Source organism: Pseudophryne corroboree, chromosome 1 (genome assembly GCF_028390025.1).
Source record: "Pseudophryne corroboree isolate aPseCor3 chromosome 1, aPseCor3.hap2, whole genome shotgun sequence".
In the NCBI taxonomy this organism is placed as follows: Eukaryota; Metazoa; Chordata; class Amphibia; order Anura; family Myobatrachidae; genus Pseudophryne; species Pseudophryne corroboree.
The window spans coordinates 316268403-316285399 of record NC_086444.1 but is presented as its reverse complement, the minus strand read 5'-3'; the positions used below and the strand labels follow the sequence as shown (position 1 = coordinate 316285399).

Below are 16997 nucleotides of genomic sequence, written 5' to 3'. Positions count from 1 at the left end.
CTTCCCCAGCATCCTCTAGGACATATGAGAAAGGATGCATAGCAGGAGATTACAGTCCTTATTTATCACTCATTAAAACATAACTCTTTTTCTGTGTTACTACAGTATATGTATTCATGTATTTTCTGAAACCAAGAAAGAAAATGTTTTACTCACTTTATAACCATCTTTGACAATGTGTTGTAAACTCTGCTTTCCCAGTAAGCATAATATTGAGCCAATTTGGGATTTTTTCCAGTGTTTGTATTCACCACAAGACCTTCAATTTTTGTTAGGATAGACTCAATTGCAGTATATTTTCTGACCATAATTTCAATGTCCTTATTCCGCTCATTCTCTATGTATTCAAAGAATTCATTGACACCTAAAGAAATGTTAAGAGATAGCAATCACAAAACTAGATGGGGTTTAGGGTGAAAATTAAGGATGTGGTAACTCCTGACCACATTAGAAATGATTAGTATTTATAAAACAAAATTAACATAACAAGACATAAAATGCATACAAAGTACATTACAGACGTAATAGCACAAAAACAATATACAGGTTGAGTATCTCTTATCCAAAATGCTTGGGACCAGAGGTATTTTGGATATCGGATTTTTCCGTATTTTGGAATAATTGCGTACCATAATGAGATATCATGGCGATGGGACCTAAATCTAAGCACAGAATGAATTTATGTTACATATACACCTTATACACACAGCCTGATGGTCATTTTAGCCAATATTTTTTATAACTTTGTGCATTAAACAAAGTGTGTGTATATTCACACAATTCATTTATGTTTCATATACACCTTATACACACAGCCTGAAGGTCATTTAATACAATATTTTTAATAACTTTGTGTATTAAACAAAGTTTGTGTACATTGAGTCATCAAAAAACAAAGGTTTCACTATCTCACTCTCACTCAAAAAAGTCCGTATTTCGGAATATTCCGTATTTCGGAATATTTGGATATGGGATACTCAACCTGTATACATGTTTTTTTTAACAATACCATAATAAATCTGCTATGGTTTCTGTCAACCGTCTCACCTCTCCCTCTTTTATAATTACATAGTTACATAGTTAATGATGTTGAAAAGCGTCAAAATGCTCATCGGGTTCAACCTGTAATCTGTCTTAAGTCGAGTTCATTATAATGTCCCAATTGAAATAATGTTTTATGTTTAGTTATCAACTGTAAATCATGTTCCTCCCAGATTAACAATGTCAATATTTTAAATGCTATAACCTTGGATAACTTTTTCAGTCAGAAATTTATTCAATCCGTTTTTAAATGCATATACAGGTATAGAGTCCGCCATTGTCACCTTCTCTGGCAGGGAATTCCAGAGCCTTATTGCCCTAACAGTGAAGAACCCTTTCCTACATTGCGTATGGAATTTTCTATCCTCTTATACAGAGTTCTTTTAATAAACAATTCCTCTAATAACTCTTTGTAATTTCCCTTTATATATTTGAAGATATTAATAATGTGTCCTCTTAGACGCCTCATTTCTAGTGTATACAATTTCAACCTAGTGAGCCTTTCCTCATACTCCAGTCCCTCTAGTCCTTTAATCAATTTAGTAGCTCGCCTTTGAACCCTTTAGAGTTCACAGATATCTTTTTTATAATGTGGTGCCCAAAACTGAACACAATATTCCAGGTGCGACGTAACAATGATTTGTACAGCGGCAGGATTACACTCTCGTCCCTTGTCTCAATTCCCCGTTTTATGCATGCTAGCACCTTACTTGCCTTCTTTGCTGCACTTTGACATTGTATACGGTTGTTTAGTCTATTATCAATGAGTATCCCCAAATCTTTTTCCTATACTGTTACCCCTAGATTTTCCCCATTTAATATGTAGGTTGCAAGTTTGTTTTTAGTCCCGAAGTGCATAACTTTGCATTTTTCTATATTGAATCTCATTTTCCATTTAGACGCCCAGATTTCAAGTTTAGATAAATAATTCTGTAGAGACTCCACATCTATTTCCGAATTAATTACCTTACACAATTTAGTATCATCTGCAAAGACTGAAACTGTGCTTTCCAGGCCTAATTCCAGGTCGATGATAAATATGTTGAACAGTAGTGGCCCGAGTATGGACCCTTGTGGTATTACGCTGACTACTGGTGCCCAGCTGGAGGACATCCCATTGACCACTACTCGCTGTACCCTGTTATCCAGCCAATTACTTATCCATGTACAAATAGTTTTTCCTAGGCCAAGCTCCTTTAATTTGATGATCAGTCTCCTGTGAGTCACTGTATCGAAGGCTTTTGCAAAATCTAAGTATACCACATCCACTGCTTTTCCTTGGTCAAGATTGTCGCTCACTTCCTCATAGAAGCTAAATAAGTAAGTTTGACATGATCTGTCCCTTACAAACCCATGCTGGTTCTTGCTAATAAACTTAGCGGCATGCAGATACTCCTGTATGTCATCCCTTAAAATTCCCTCCAATAATTTCCCCACTATAGATGTCAAACTAACTGGTCTGTAATTTCCCGGACGATTTTTAGATCTCTTTTTAAATAATGGCACTACCTCAGCTATACGCCAGTCCATTGGTACCATGCCTGATCTAACTGAACTATTGAAAATCAAGTATAGAGGTCTTGCTAGTTGTGAACTAAGCTCCATCTAGGCCAGGTGATTTATTAATCTTAATTTTGCTTAGTCTCTCCCGGACTATTTCCTCACTTAAACAAGTATCTAGCCAGGAATCATTGCTTTCACTATCGTTATGCACTACTCCCACCGTCACTTCTTCTCTGGTGAACACCAATGAAAAAAATTTGTTCAGTATTTCCGCTTTTGTTTCGTCATCATTTATCAATACTTCAAATTCATCTTTTATTGGACCTACGTTCTCCTTTCTTAACCTTGTACTGTTTATGTATTTAAAAAACTTTTTAGGATTGGTTTTGCTCTCTATAGCGATTTGCTTTTCGATTTAAATTTTAGCTGCTCTTGTTGCTTTTTTGCATCTTTTATTGCATTCCTTGTAGTACTGAAATGACTCCTCCGTTCCATTAGCTTTAAATGCTTTGAAAGCACGCTTCTTATTATCCATTTCTTCCTTGACCTTCTTATTAAGCCACATCGGTTTGAGTTTGGTACTCCTCCGTTTGCAGCCCATGGGAATGAATTTGTCAATATTGCTATTTAACAACCCTTTTAAAGCATCCCACATTTCCATAGTGTTCTTGCCACGAAACAAATCTTCCCAATCAATGTCGTTAAGTGCACTTCTCAGCATACTGAAGTTAGCCTTCTGAAAGCTAAATGTTTTGGTTGATCCCTTGTAGTGATGTTTCTTGAAACTGATGTCGAATGTGATCATATAGTGATCACTGTTACCCAAGGTCTCCCCAACTTTAGTGCTTGATATAATGTCCAATTGCCAAAGGTACCAAAGACTTTCTCCCCTGATCTTTGCCCAAGTCATGGAACCTCTGGTGGCAAGGATTCAAAGCAATACAGACATTGCCATGGAAAGACTGGTCCTTCTGAGCACAAAATTTACTTATACGCAGACGGTGTCTTAATATCCCTAGGGAATCCAGCTCAATCCATGCAGCCTTTCCTCTCTGAGATCAATCTCTATTCTAATTATTCATCACCACCGGCTATTCTAGGCTAATTTTGCCTGTATTTTAGGTCACATTAAGTTGGACTTGAATTCTTGGTGTAGCCATTTAATTTCATGTATAGGCAGAGTGAACTCAGTGAAGATGAACATGCTTCCTCGGCTCCTCTACCTTTTCCAGACCCTTCCAACATTTAATACCTCCAACTGGGGGGTATCTAATTACCTGCTATCGATAACCACGGGTAATTGTATGGCTTTCCTATTAGCCCCAATGAGGCGGCGGGCTCTCGCACCCCGATGCCAGCACCCGAAACATAACCCACAATAAAGGGCTGCTGGAATTGCGATAACACATAGGATCGGAGACTTATCCCCAACCCTATGTGTTTTCGTGCGATCGCGGGTCTGTTTTCGGACACTGAAAACAGACCCTAATTGGATACAGCGATAATGGGCATTGGTCATTAATCGTGTTATCCGTCCATTTTCACCCGCCAAAAACTAATTGGATCTAATTGGAAACCCCCCTATGTCTTAAAGTTTTACAATTCCACACTTCACGCTTTGTCTGGGTGAAAAAACACCCTCGGTCAGTTTATTCTGTTGTTCATTGTGATTGACTTAACAAAACATATATTTTTTAAATGCAATAAACAAAAATGAAAAACCAAAATAACATAAAAATAATACATTGATAAAGAAGGCAACCTGTAGGACACAAAACTGTCTATGTCTATGGTTAATATTTTATCAATTAAGCAGTATATTACACTTAGAAGAAGAAATTAAGAGCAATTTTATTTATTATTTATTAACAGTTTCTTATATAGCGCAGCAAATTCCGTTGCACTTTACAATTAGAAATAACAATGATATAACAAAACAATGATAAAACAAAACTGGGTAATAACAAACAGTCATAGAGGTAGGATATTGCCTAAAGTGGAAACCTGCCCCTTTAAGAAGTCATATGAAGAAATAAGAGGTTAAAAGTTGACAAGATCTTGAGAATTGTGTTTTTGCAATAACTTAACAGAGATTCTGGTTCGGTTTCAGAAGTATCAATAAAACCGGGGGCCAAATGTGTAATTTATGAGGACTCTGACATTCTATGATTAGCAGATGTTGCATTTATGTGTTATTTCTAATCTTAATATAATCAGCAAAAATTAGATGACGGGAGACGGTGTTGATTAAAAGATTAACAGTATATAGATAGTCAATAGGTCAACACCAGATGGTCGATAGTCAATAGGTTGACATGGTTAAAAGGTCGACAGTTAAATGGTCAACATGGGTCTACCGGGTTGAAAGGTCAACATGCAAATGATTGACACAGAAAAGGTTGACACATTTTTTAAAAATATTTAGCTCTAATCCTAACCCTACCACAAGGTTCCATGGAGCTTTTGATACAGCTTTGACCAGCTGTGTCAACCACACCAATCTGCATTTTTTTTACTTGCAGACTGCATGCTGTTAGCTCTGGAGGATCATGGGAGTACCGGAGTCAACAATGGATACATCTCCAGAACACTGGTGTCCCCAGATTTGCAACTTCTGTGGTAACGGGAGTATGGAAAACAAAAGATTAACTACAGATAAAAGTGATATTGGTCATCTTTAAGAGCTCCCTTCACTGAAACATGATGCTATAGCAATATCTAGGCAATAAGCGACAAAATACGATAACAAATACACATGCTTTGGGGTTGGAGATTTGTGAGTGGCACTACGTAGTCCTTATTTGTTGCCAATTTAAAACATATCCCCCAGAAAACGTTGCGGTTGAGCAAGTATCCGTGAGAAAGTCGGGTGAAAGGCACTTTCCCAACATAGGAACTGCACACACTGAGACCACCAATTCTGTAACACTCTAAATTATCATTTGTAATAGAATTACACTTGTTGACAGGATAAGAAATCATACAGACATGAAATCATACAACCGCAAGTAGTAGTACTGGGTACTTTATCAATAGAGTGTTAGTTAGTATACATAAACCTGATATTTTCAGCAGAGAGGTCAATACTCTGCCAACAGTAGACAAACAGAATAATATTCATTTGACATTGGTTTCAAACTGATATACCTGGGAGATCTGTTGACTTTTTAGTCAGAAATTTAAAGAGGTTTGCAGATTCAATAGCCAAGAGTTTGCAATCAATGTCATTTGTGTTCTTCTGGATTTTAAGTACCAAGGCTTCAAACTTCGAAACTGCCTGCCCACACCGAGTGATATAGTCTTCAATACCTAAAAAAAACATTGACAGTGATTTGCTTTAATGTGATGAAGGAAATACTGGTGCTGTAACTAGTCGTAATTTACAAATGGCAAACTACCCACCCTGCAGTGTGATTACAGCTTTGGCCCGCTGTGTACTTTGATTTTTGGAGTTTGCACAGTCGGAGGGTAGGAGCAGGGCAAAGTAAAGGCTTTCCCACTGTAGTACGTGGAGAGCAGTGCAGAAATACAGTAAGTTAGATTACTATAATGAGATAGAGGGGTAGAGAAGGTATACTTTAATGGGCATTAATTGTCATGGATGGCATTTGCCCCTTACAAACAAATGTAAATCCTGAATCAGTCACCGACAGCCATGCCAGCCCCAGGTACAGGGGCTGGGGGGTGAGTACTAATGAGCAATGGCAGCGCCAGTTGCCGGGGAGCAGGGGAGAAGCAGGTGTGATAGCATGCGCAGGGAGAGAGAGAGAACACTGCTTCTGCAGCTACCTCTCTCTCCCAGTGCAGCACACAGCAGCGTTTGCTGTGCTGGGGAGGGAGGCTGCTGTAACAGCTGTTTGTCCTCATTCTTCCAGCACCCAAGTGGCTGCTGTTTACAATGGAAAGGGGTTGGGGGTGCAGCAGGTCAAGGCCCCCCCTGAGCCCCTCCAACAGGCTCGGGCCCAGATAAGGAGTATTTACCCCCCCCCCCCCTCTCGTCGCAACTGGGTTTGTCACTGTCATCAACCAGACCCAGTGCTAGACAGCCAGTCTGTGCAAGTGGTGTGTGAATCAAACAGACACAAATAAAGTACCTTCCCAACAAGTGACAAGGAGACTATGAGCATGTGGTCTCTACCTGGTAGTGTAAACCAGTGTGGATTTAAGGATCTGTCCATTTTTTTTTTTAATTATTTATAGAACTACTGTACTTGAGCACGGTCTTTAGAACAGATGGTGAGTGCACTTGCCAACTGTACTACTCTGCCTAAACAGATCTCAATAAAAGTACAGGCCTACAATTGAGAAGTTCTTTTCTAGATAAACTCTGAACAATGTAACAACAACAACAACAACAACAACAACAATGTAACAACATTGTTCACTCAAACAAAATTGGCAAAGGTAATAAAGACAGCTCTTTTGCCCCTCATTTTCATAATCTGCTTAAAGCAGCAAGGTTTGAATTTAAACATGCATAACCTTACTTGTACAAATCATTATCTCTTTTTCAAAATCTCTCTGGAGTGAAAACGAGAATGACTGCAAAAATTTAAGATGAATACCCACTGTAAGATTATCTGTCCAATCCTTCTGGTTGGAATGAAAATCTGGTAATGTATGGGAGCAAATGACAATTGACCATCTGCTCCCAAACACTGGGAAACAGACAAAAATGGATGTTCAGACAAATTGGTTAAATCCATTTGATTTAACCAAATAATCTGAACAACCATTTTGGCCCATTTTCAAGATTTTGGAAGCAAATGGTTGATTGTCATTTGCGTCATACATTACCAAATTTTATTCCAACCAGAAAGATCGGACAGATAATCTTATAGTGTGTATCCACCCATAAGGTGGGTACACACTATGAGATGTGCTCTATGAGCAATGTCGCCTAGTGTTTCCACTCCCGGGCCAGGCTGCCAAACGGCGGGCATACACACTATGCGGTATCACTAATTATATCGCGCAGTGACGTCATGCCGTGGTTGGCCGGAGCATGCAGTTTTGGACGATGAGTCCAAATTGAGCTGCATTCACGGGCGTCACCGAGGGTCGTTAACGACTCGCGGGGCCACGCATCACTCATCGGCGGCAGCATTCTCACTTAGAGATAAAGTAAACGACACCCAGGAAAGGTCAAAATGAGCAAAGTCGTTTAATTTATCGCTAAGTGTGTACCCACTTATACACACCCAGTATATCATGTGATTGAAGAGTAGGAGAACAATGGAGTGAAAACAAAGCTCAGAGGAAAGATCCAAAGTCTCTATGCTCACAACAACAGTGGACTGATTTCTAAGTTGCACGATCTCTCTTCACGGATGCAAATAAATAGTTTATGCATACATCGCTTGCACAGAAGTGACTTCACACATTTTTGCGCATGAAAGGAGAAAGGCAGCCTCTTTTAGATGAATCTCCTGCACATAGCATGGAGCTGACGCAAGTGCAGATATTTGTAAGATATTAATAAGAAGAGTTATAGTAAAAATTACCCTTGTTAACTTTTTTTTCTCGAGGTCCATGGGATCCACAGGGTTAACCTTGGTGTATGCTTGGTGGAGACCAGGATCAGACACCGAACAGCAAAGCTTTTGAGCCTCCCAGAATGCACTGGGTCCCTCTCCCCTCATACGCCGCCCACAGCTCAGGCTCTTCAGTAGTAATTAACAAGCCCAAAGCAGGAGCTACAGTGGAGAGAAGGAAGAAGGGTACACACATGAAACACACTCTCACTTGTAGGAAAAAGGGAACTGGTGATGGAGAAGAGTAGCCCTGTGGATCCCTCGAAGAAAAAGAGTTAACAAGGGTAAGTTTTACCATAACTCTTGTTTTTTTCTTCAGGGTTCATGATCTCCACAGGGTTAACCTTGGGGATGTCCCAAAGCAGTTGTAATAGGGAGAGAACACTCCTAAGCTGAAAGGAGGACATTGCGGCCAAAGGTTGCATCCAGAGAGGCAAACGTTTCAAAGGTATAGAACCTAACAAACATGTGGGCAGAAGACCACGTAGCGGCCTTGCTTAGTTGTTCAGAAGAGCGAGTAGAATGAGCAGAGACTGTACTTGGAATGGGTAGATCAGCCTGCGTGTAAGCCTGTGAGATGGTCACGTAAAGCCAACGTGACAACATCTGTTTATTGGCTGGCCAGCCCCGCTTGTGGAATCCATAGAGAATGAATAAGGAATCTTTTTTCCTAATGGAACGGTCAACATAGATTTTTAGAGCACGGACCACGTCCAACGAAGCTTCCTTTTGTGAAAGGCCAGGTTCTTGGAAGACCGGTACCACAATTTGATTGTTGATCCCTGCTTAGTCCGAAGAACAGCCCTGTCATGATGAAAAATCGAAAAGGGGGGACTACAGGAAAGTGCCCACAAGTCAGAAACTCGTCGGGCTGAGCCAATGGTCAAGAGGAAGAGAGTCTTTGCAGTCAACCATTTTAAGGGACAACAGTATCAAATGGTGCAAAGGGAGGCTCGAAGAACCAAAGACAAATCCCAAGGAGCCACTGGAAGAACAAAGGAAGGTTGAATCCAGGGTACCCATGCAGGAAGGTACGGACATCTGGTAAGGGAGCAAGTCTTTTCTGAAACCAGATGAAAAGTGCAGAAACCTGTACTTTAAGAGAAGCAACGGAGACCCATGGTAAGGCCCGCTTGTAGAAATGCTATATGTCTAGGAATCTGAAGTACCAGAGGATCATAGTGGCAATAAACACACCACTGAAAGTAAGTGTACCAGGCACGGTAATAAATGCGAGCTGATGCCGGTTAAGCATGGTTTGAATAACCACACTGGAAAACCCTTTATCCCTTTATTCATTTAAGATTCCACATCATTTAAAGATCATTGAAACTGTCACGTGCTGCTATAGATGTAAGACTTTTCTTGGGACTTTGTTTCCACGGATTAAGTGAGTTTCATTTTTCTGTATACAGATCTGCAGTTTATTTTTTAGTTCACCATCAATGTTACAAATTCTTTTTTAACCATTTGTAGTTCGCATCAAACAGCATTAGGCATTCTTTGCATAGAAAGTACTTTTTAATGAATTAATTATCAAAGCTCAGGGGTATTCTATTTGAGCAGATTATTATGTCATATTGAATTGTTTTTATCATACTCCCGGGAGAATTGTTGTAAATACTTTTATTACAATAAATTTTTATATTTTTTTGATTGTCAAGCGCAACCTGGTTTTTGTTGTTCACATTGTATTTCCTAGGGATTGGCTTTTCCCATTTCCAGCTGCTGCTGACAATCGTTTACACCACCATTCACCGAGCGCTCAGCCTATTTGTTCTGTTCGACTGTGAAGTATGTTGTGTATGCGCAACTGTAGTGCTGCAATCTTGTCGGGAGGTAGAAAGATACGTTGCACATGGGTATCTAGCTGAGCTCCGAGATGGAGCATCCTCTGAGACAGGATGAGAGAGGACTTGGCCCAATTGATCAGCCAGCCGTGACACTGATGAAATTACATTGTCACCTGGAGATGATGGTGGAGGACTACTGGAGAATGTGCTAGAAGAAGGAGGCTGTCCAGGTAATGGAGTATACATATTCCCCGTCGTCGAAGATGAACAGCCATCACTGCCATGAGTTTGGTGAACACCCGGGGGGCTGTAGAAAGACTGAAGGGTTAGGGCCTGGAACTGTAAATGCTGATGAAGGACAGCAATAGGAGATATTGTTGATTTCAGGGTGCTACATGGAGGTATGTATCCTGTATATCCAAGAATACCATAAATTCCCCAGGCCGCATAGCCAGGACAATGGAACAAAGGGTTTCTATTCAAAACCTGGGCACTCTGAGGTATTTGTTCAGTAACTTTAGATTTAGGATGAGACGATGAGACCTACTGGGTTTCTGAACCAAAAAAGTGTTGCATATAATAGAACCCCTGGCCCTGTTGAGACAAGGGGACAGGAATAAGTACACCCGATTGTAGTAAAGAGTGAATGACTGTCTTCAGTGCCTTGGTGTTATGCACACCAGTGCCAGCAGGAATGTACTGGTGTCTGAACGGTGAGGGATGCAAAACAAATGAACTCACAGACAGACTGGGGGATATGACATTACATACACAGAAGGTAATAGGGTAACAAAATAAACACAAAGTGAACAGAGAAGAAACTGGGTGTCTCCCTAGTATTAGGAATGCTCAGATGGAAAGAAGCGAGATGTAGTGATTTAATACGTAGAGAACCCGAAATGCTGTTGCTAAGGGCAACAGCAAAACCCTAAAGGGTTACCAACAGGTGTGGCAGTAAACTCCTTGGTCAGAGATGGAATAATAGACACAAGGAGAGTCTCCACAATCCTAGTCCTCACTTGCAGTACACTGGTTCAGCTTAATGCCACTAAACTGACACCTGAACACCTTGCACAGTGAGAAAGGATTTTGGCAGGCAAGTCTGAGAATACAGCCGCAAACTTGCTAGGTTCACAGAGTAGCAAAAGAACCCCAGCAGGTTAAACGACTGACTCCAGTCTTACTGCTAGGTCTGGATTGGCAGAGTGTAATACCAAATCCCAAAGGCCTATTTGCAGTAAGCAACAAACAAATACAAAGTTTACACAGTACTAGCTAGCTTTCAGGAACTGACTAACCAACAAAGATTCAGCAGCATCTGCCTAACCTGAGAAGAGGGTTTATATAGCAGGTGCTGTCCACGCCCCACTCAGACCTCACAGACTGTGAGCACAAAAACCAGCACCGGATCCCCTGCCGTGCACAGAGCCTGTAACCACTGCACAGCAAAAGACCCGAACCGGAGTATCAGCTACGCTCAGGTTACTCCGCTAGCACTTGTCTCCCGGTTGCCATGACGACGTGGCAGCACAGAGCAGGAGACCCTAACAGTACCCCCCCTCTGACGAGGGGTCAAAGAACCCCTACCACCGGGTTTATCGGGGAACTGCGAGAAGAAAGAGCGTAACAGTCTGGGGGCATGAAGATCACAACAGCGCACCCATAACCGCTCCTCCGGGCCATACCCCTTCCAGTGCACCAAAAATGACAGCCGACCCCGAACCATCTTGGTGTCAAGAATCCTTTCAACAACAAACTCCCTCTGGCCACGTATCAGAAGAGGGGAAGGTCTTCCACTGGAAGAAGGATTACTAATCGCCCGTTTTAAAAGGGAACAATGAAATGTTTTATTGATACCCAAAGAACGGGGTAGATCTAACTGAAATGCCACCGGATTGATAACCCTAGTGATCTTATAAGGACCGATGAACCGGGGGCCTAACTTATGAGATGGCTGTCTCAACTTCAAATTCTTGGTAGACAACCAGACGAAGTCTCCTAATTTGAAGCTGCAGGGTCTTTTCCGCTTATCAAAAACCCTTTTGGTCACTAATGACACAGACACAAGGGCTTTCTTCACTTTCCTCCAAATACCTCTAAGGACCGAAACCACAGAGGAACCACCAGGCGTGGAGTCCAGGGGGTCAAAAGAATTGGCCTTAGGATGATGCCCATACACACAAAGGAAGGGAGAGATCCCTGTAGCAGAGTGAGCCACATTGTTATAGGCAAACTCCGCCATGGACAGATGAGCCACCCAGTCAGTCTGACACTTGGAGACATAACACCTGAGGAACTGCTCCAAGGACTGGTTCACCCTTTCAGTCTGCCCATTAGACTGCGGATGGTAGCCTGACGACAAGCTGACAGAAATCTGGAGATCGGAACAAAATGCCCTCCAGAATTTGGCCACAAACTGGGATCCGCGGTCAGAGACCACATCAAGTGGCAACCCGTGGAGGCGCACAACATGCAGCATAAATAATTCAGACAGGCGTCTGGCCGATGGCAGCCCAACCAATGGAACGAAGTGCGCCATCTTCGAAAACCTGTCAACGACAACCCAGATGGCTGTCATCCCCGAGGATTTGGGCAAGTCCACCACAAAATCCATTGAAATGTGGGTCCATGGCTTAGATGGAATAGAGAGTGGATGTAATGGGCCAACAGGAACCCCTCTAGGAGTCTTATTTCAGGCACAGATGTCACATGCCCGAACCCACTGATCCACATCCCTAGCCACCGAGGGCCACCACACCGCCCTAGATAGCAACTCCCGAGTTCTGGCAATACCCGGGTGACCTGCCGACTTCTTGGCATGGAATTCCAGGAACACTCGCTGTCTTAACCTAGGAGGCACAAACAAAAGACCTACCGGAAGGTCTGGAGGAGCCTGCTCCTGTGCTCTAAGAACTAATGACAAGAGGTCCTGGGTAATGCCCACTTTAATATATGATGGGGACACAATGGGCAATGGCTCCTCGGTGGTCTCCTGGATTGGAGCAAAACTCAGCGAGAGTGCATCAGCCTTGATGTTTTTTGACCCAGGGCGATATGTTATCAAAAAATTAAAGCGAGCAAAAAACAAAGCCCATCGTGCCTGCCTGGCATTGAGGCGCTTCGCTGACTCTAAATATGCCAAATTCTTATGGTCGGTGAGAATTGAGACCACAAACTTAGCCCCCTCAAGCCAGTGTCTCCACTCCTCGAGTGCATCCTTAATAGCCAACAATTCCCGGTTACCCAAGTCATAATTCATCTCGGCAGGCGAAAATTTACAGGAAAAGTAAGCACAGGGATGAAGGCGATTATCAGACACCCCCATCTGAGAGAGCACTGCCCCAATACCCATCTCAGAGGCATCCACCTCCACCACAAAAGGACGCTCTGGATCTGGGTGTCGCAGCACCTTGGCCGAGACAAATGCCCTTTTGAGACGGGCAAAAGCCGTTTTGGCCTCACAAGACCAGTGAGCAACATCCGCCCCTTTCTTAGTGAGTGCCACCAAGGGCGCCACTATAGACGAAAATCCAGCGATAAATCGTCTATAAAAATTCGCAAAGCCCAGAAAACGCTGAAGCACCTTCAAACTAGTGGGCTGCACCCAATCCAGGACTGCCTGTACCTTGGAACCCTCCATTTGGAAACCTTCTGGGGAGATAATATATCCTAGAAATGTGATTTGCTGAACTTCAAATTCGCACTTCTCCAGCTTCGCCCCAAGCCGGTGGTCTCTGAGTTTCTGGAGGACTAAGCGTACATGCTTCCGATGTTCCTCCAGGGAATGGGAGAAGATTAGGATGTCATCTAAGTATACAACTAAGAATCTATCCAAATATTCCCTGAGCACATCGTTCATGAAGTCCTGGAAGACTGCCGAGGCATTACAGAGCCCAAAAGGCATCACCAAATATTCATAATGCCCTGAGTGGGTATTAAAGGCAGTCTTCCATTCATCCCCCTCTCTTATTCGGATTAGATTGTACGCACCGCGTAGGTCAATCTTAGAAAAAATTGTGGCAGTACGAAGCTGGTCAAACAAGACCGAAATGAGAGGCAGTGGGTATGAGTTTTTAATCGTGATACGGTTCAATTCCCTGAAGTCGATGCAGGGTCGCAACGAACCGTCCTTTTTACCCACGAAGAAGAACACCGACCCAACTGGAGACTGTGAAGGTCTGATAAATCCCTTAGCCAAGTTCTTCTGAATGTACTCTGCCATAGCCTGAGTCTCAGGACGTGACAGGGAGTACAACCTGCTCTTGGGAAGCTTAGCATTCGGCAACAAATCAATGGCACAGTCATAGGGGCGATGGGGAGGTAGTACCTCTGCAACTCTTTTGGAGAACACGTCCGCAAAATCTGCATAACATCCTGGCAATCTTAGCTGCGAGAGCCTGACTGGAAGGCTCAAGCAACTACTGAAACAATCAGTACCCCAACTAAGAATCTCCCCAGAGACCCAGTCAAATTGAGTATTGTGGGCCCTTAACCAGGGTAACCCCAACACCAATGGGGCAAAAGTACAGACAGTCACATAAAAGGACAATTTTTCAGAGTGTGTGGCTCCAATAAACAAAGAAATCTGGCTAGTGCAAGAGGTAATTTTACCCTGGGATAATGGTTCCCCGTTTAACCCACAAATCTCAATTTCCGATGCCAAGGGTACTAAGGGAACAGAGTGTTTCAGGGCGAATTGGCGGTCCATAAAAACCCCGTCGGCCCCACTGTACACAAAGGCCTCAGTCTTGACAGTTTGACCGAGGATCTTCAAGGTCACCGGAATGATAAAAGTCTTCTTGGGAAATTCCGACTTCTGACCTGACAGGATATTTCCCATCACCCACAGGCCCTGAAGTTTTCCGGCTTTTCTGGGCATGATACTACCGCATGACCTTTATTCCCACAGTACAAACATAACACCTGCTGTCTCCTCAGCGTCTTCTCACACGAGGAGAGGCGGGTAGCCCCAATCTGCATAGGCTCCTCGGAAAATTCCTCAGAGTCTGAGGTTCCCTTGGGAAAGAAGGAAACCTCGGTCTCCCTTTCAAGCCTGCGCTCTCTCAGCCGTCTATCCACCCGAATGGATAACTGCATGAGCTGATCCAAGCTATCAGGCAAGGGATATTGTACCAGTTGGTCTTTTAACTGGTTAGAAAGACCTCTTCGGTACTGGTGTCTCAGGGCTGGGTCATTCCACTGGGTATCATGGGCCAACCTCCGAAACTCCGTACAATAAACCTCAACTGGCCTTCGCCCTTGCTTAAGGATCGAAATCTGAGCCTCTGCTGAGGCCGTCTTGTCAGGGTCATCATACAACATGCCCAGTGCCGTAAAAAATGCATCAACACTTTTAAGCGACGGACAGTCAGGCTGCAACCCATATGCCCAGACCTGTGGGTCTCCTTGTAGCAAGGAAATCACTATGCCCACCCGCTGAATCTCCGACCCAGAAGACTGAGGCCTAAGCTGGAAATATAGCTTGCAGCTCTCCTTGAAACAAAAGAACTGCGAGCGATCTCCAGAAAAACGATCCGGGAGATTTACTTTCGGCTCCTTAACCCCTGAAGGTACTGCTGCTGCGGGAGCTCCGCCAGCGGCCTGCGAGGTGTGCATTTTAATGGACAAATCATTAAATTGTCGTGTCAGGACCTGCACCTGATCGACCACCTGTTGCAAAGTATTTTGAGGGGTATGCTCCATATTCCCACAAAATTTCAACAGGAGTATTAGGCTGCTGAATATGTTATGCACACCAGTGCCAGCAGGAATGTACTGGTGTCTGAACGGTGAGGGATGCAAAACAAATGAACTCACAGACAGACTGGGGAATATGACATTACATACACAGAAGGTGATAGGGTAACAAAATAAACACAAAGTGAACAGAGAAGAAACTGGGTGTCTCCCTAGTATTAGGAATGCTCAGATGGAAAGAAGCGAGATGTAGTGATTTAATACGTAGAGAACCCGAAATGCTGTTGCTAAGGGCAACAGCAAAACCCTAAAGGGTTACCAACGGGTGTGGCAGTAAACTCCTTGGTCAGAGATGGAATAATAGACACAAGGAGAGTCTCCACAATCCTAGTCCTCACTTGCAGTGCACTGGTTCAGCTTACTGCCACTAAACTGACACCTGAACACCTTGCACAGTGAGAAAGGATTTTGGCAGGCAAGTCTGAGAATACAGCCGCAAACTTGCTAGGTTCACAGAGTAGCAAAAGAACCCCAGCAGGTTAAACGACTGACTCCAGTCTTACTGCTAGGTCTGGATTGGCAGAGTGTAATACCAAATCCCAAGGCCTATTTGCAGTAAGCAACAAACAAATACAAAGTTTACACAGTACTAGCTAGCTTTCAGGAACTGACTAACCAACAAAGATTCAGCAGCATCTGCCTAACCTGAGAAGAGGGTTTATATAGCAGGTGCTGTCCACGCCCCACTCAGACCTCACAGACTGTGAGCACAAAAACCAGCACCGGATCCCCTGCCGTGCACAGAGCCTGTAACCACTGCACAGCAAAAGACCCGAACCGGAGTATCAGCTACGCTCAGGTTACTCCGCTAGCACTTGTCTCCCGGTTGCCATGACGACGTGGCAGCACAGAGCAGGAGACCCTAACACTTGGCCTTGTTGAGGTCTGCTGCTGGACTAGTAGGAAAGTACTGTCTGGGAGGACGCTTCAGCAAAGGGACAGTGTACCTGTGAAAGACCACTTCTTGAATCCAGGCATCTGTTGTGGGCAAACTGAAAAAGTCAGGTTTTATCCTCTGGTTTGTTAGTTGGGCGTCTAGCCACACAGGCCCGTTTGAGCTTGGAGAGTGTGTCTAGGGACAGAATGACCTCTGGTCATTCTGAGGATGAAAGGATGAAGTCTGAGGCCGCGTAGAGGAGGCTGAGGGCAGTTAAGCTGTTTTAGAAGTTGCCAGGTTATTAACATTGTTTGTCCAATTCTGGGTCAAAAAGAAATTCTCCTGTGTAAGTGGTTCCAGGACCCTTTTAGCATCAAAGTCTGCCATCCAGTAACAAAGCCAGAAAATATGGTGTGCTGATACCGAAGCCTTAGAAGACAGTAGAGCATTATCCAGGCAGCCTCCCCAATGCAATAGGCGGCATCCCTGATG

At 43.4% G+C, this 16997-nt stretch overlaps 1 protein-coding gene across 2 annotated transcripts in view; it reads right to left on the bottom strand.

Moving 5' to 3' along the window:
- Window positions 1-16997, bottom strand: part of DNAH10 (dynein axonemal heavy chain 10) — a 712041-nt gene that overhangs the window by 329249 nt on the left and 365795 nt on the right. For both annotated transcript variants that reach the window (XM_063964569.1, XM_063964570.1), the window contains 2 exons: window positions 5692-5853; window positions 157-364 (listed from right to left, as the gene is read on the bottom strand). In XM_063964569.1, the coding sequence (XP_063820639.1) occupies window positions 157-364; window positions 5692-5853 (370 nt within the window). The remainder of the gene's footprint in view (window positions 1-156; window positions 365-5691; window positions 5854-16997) is intronic.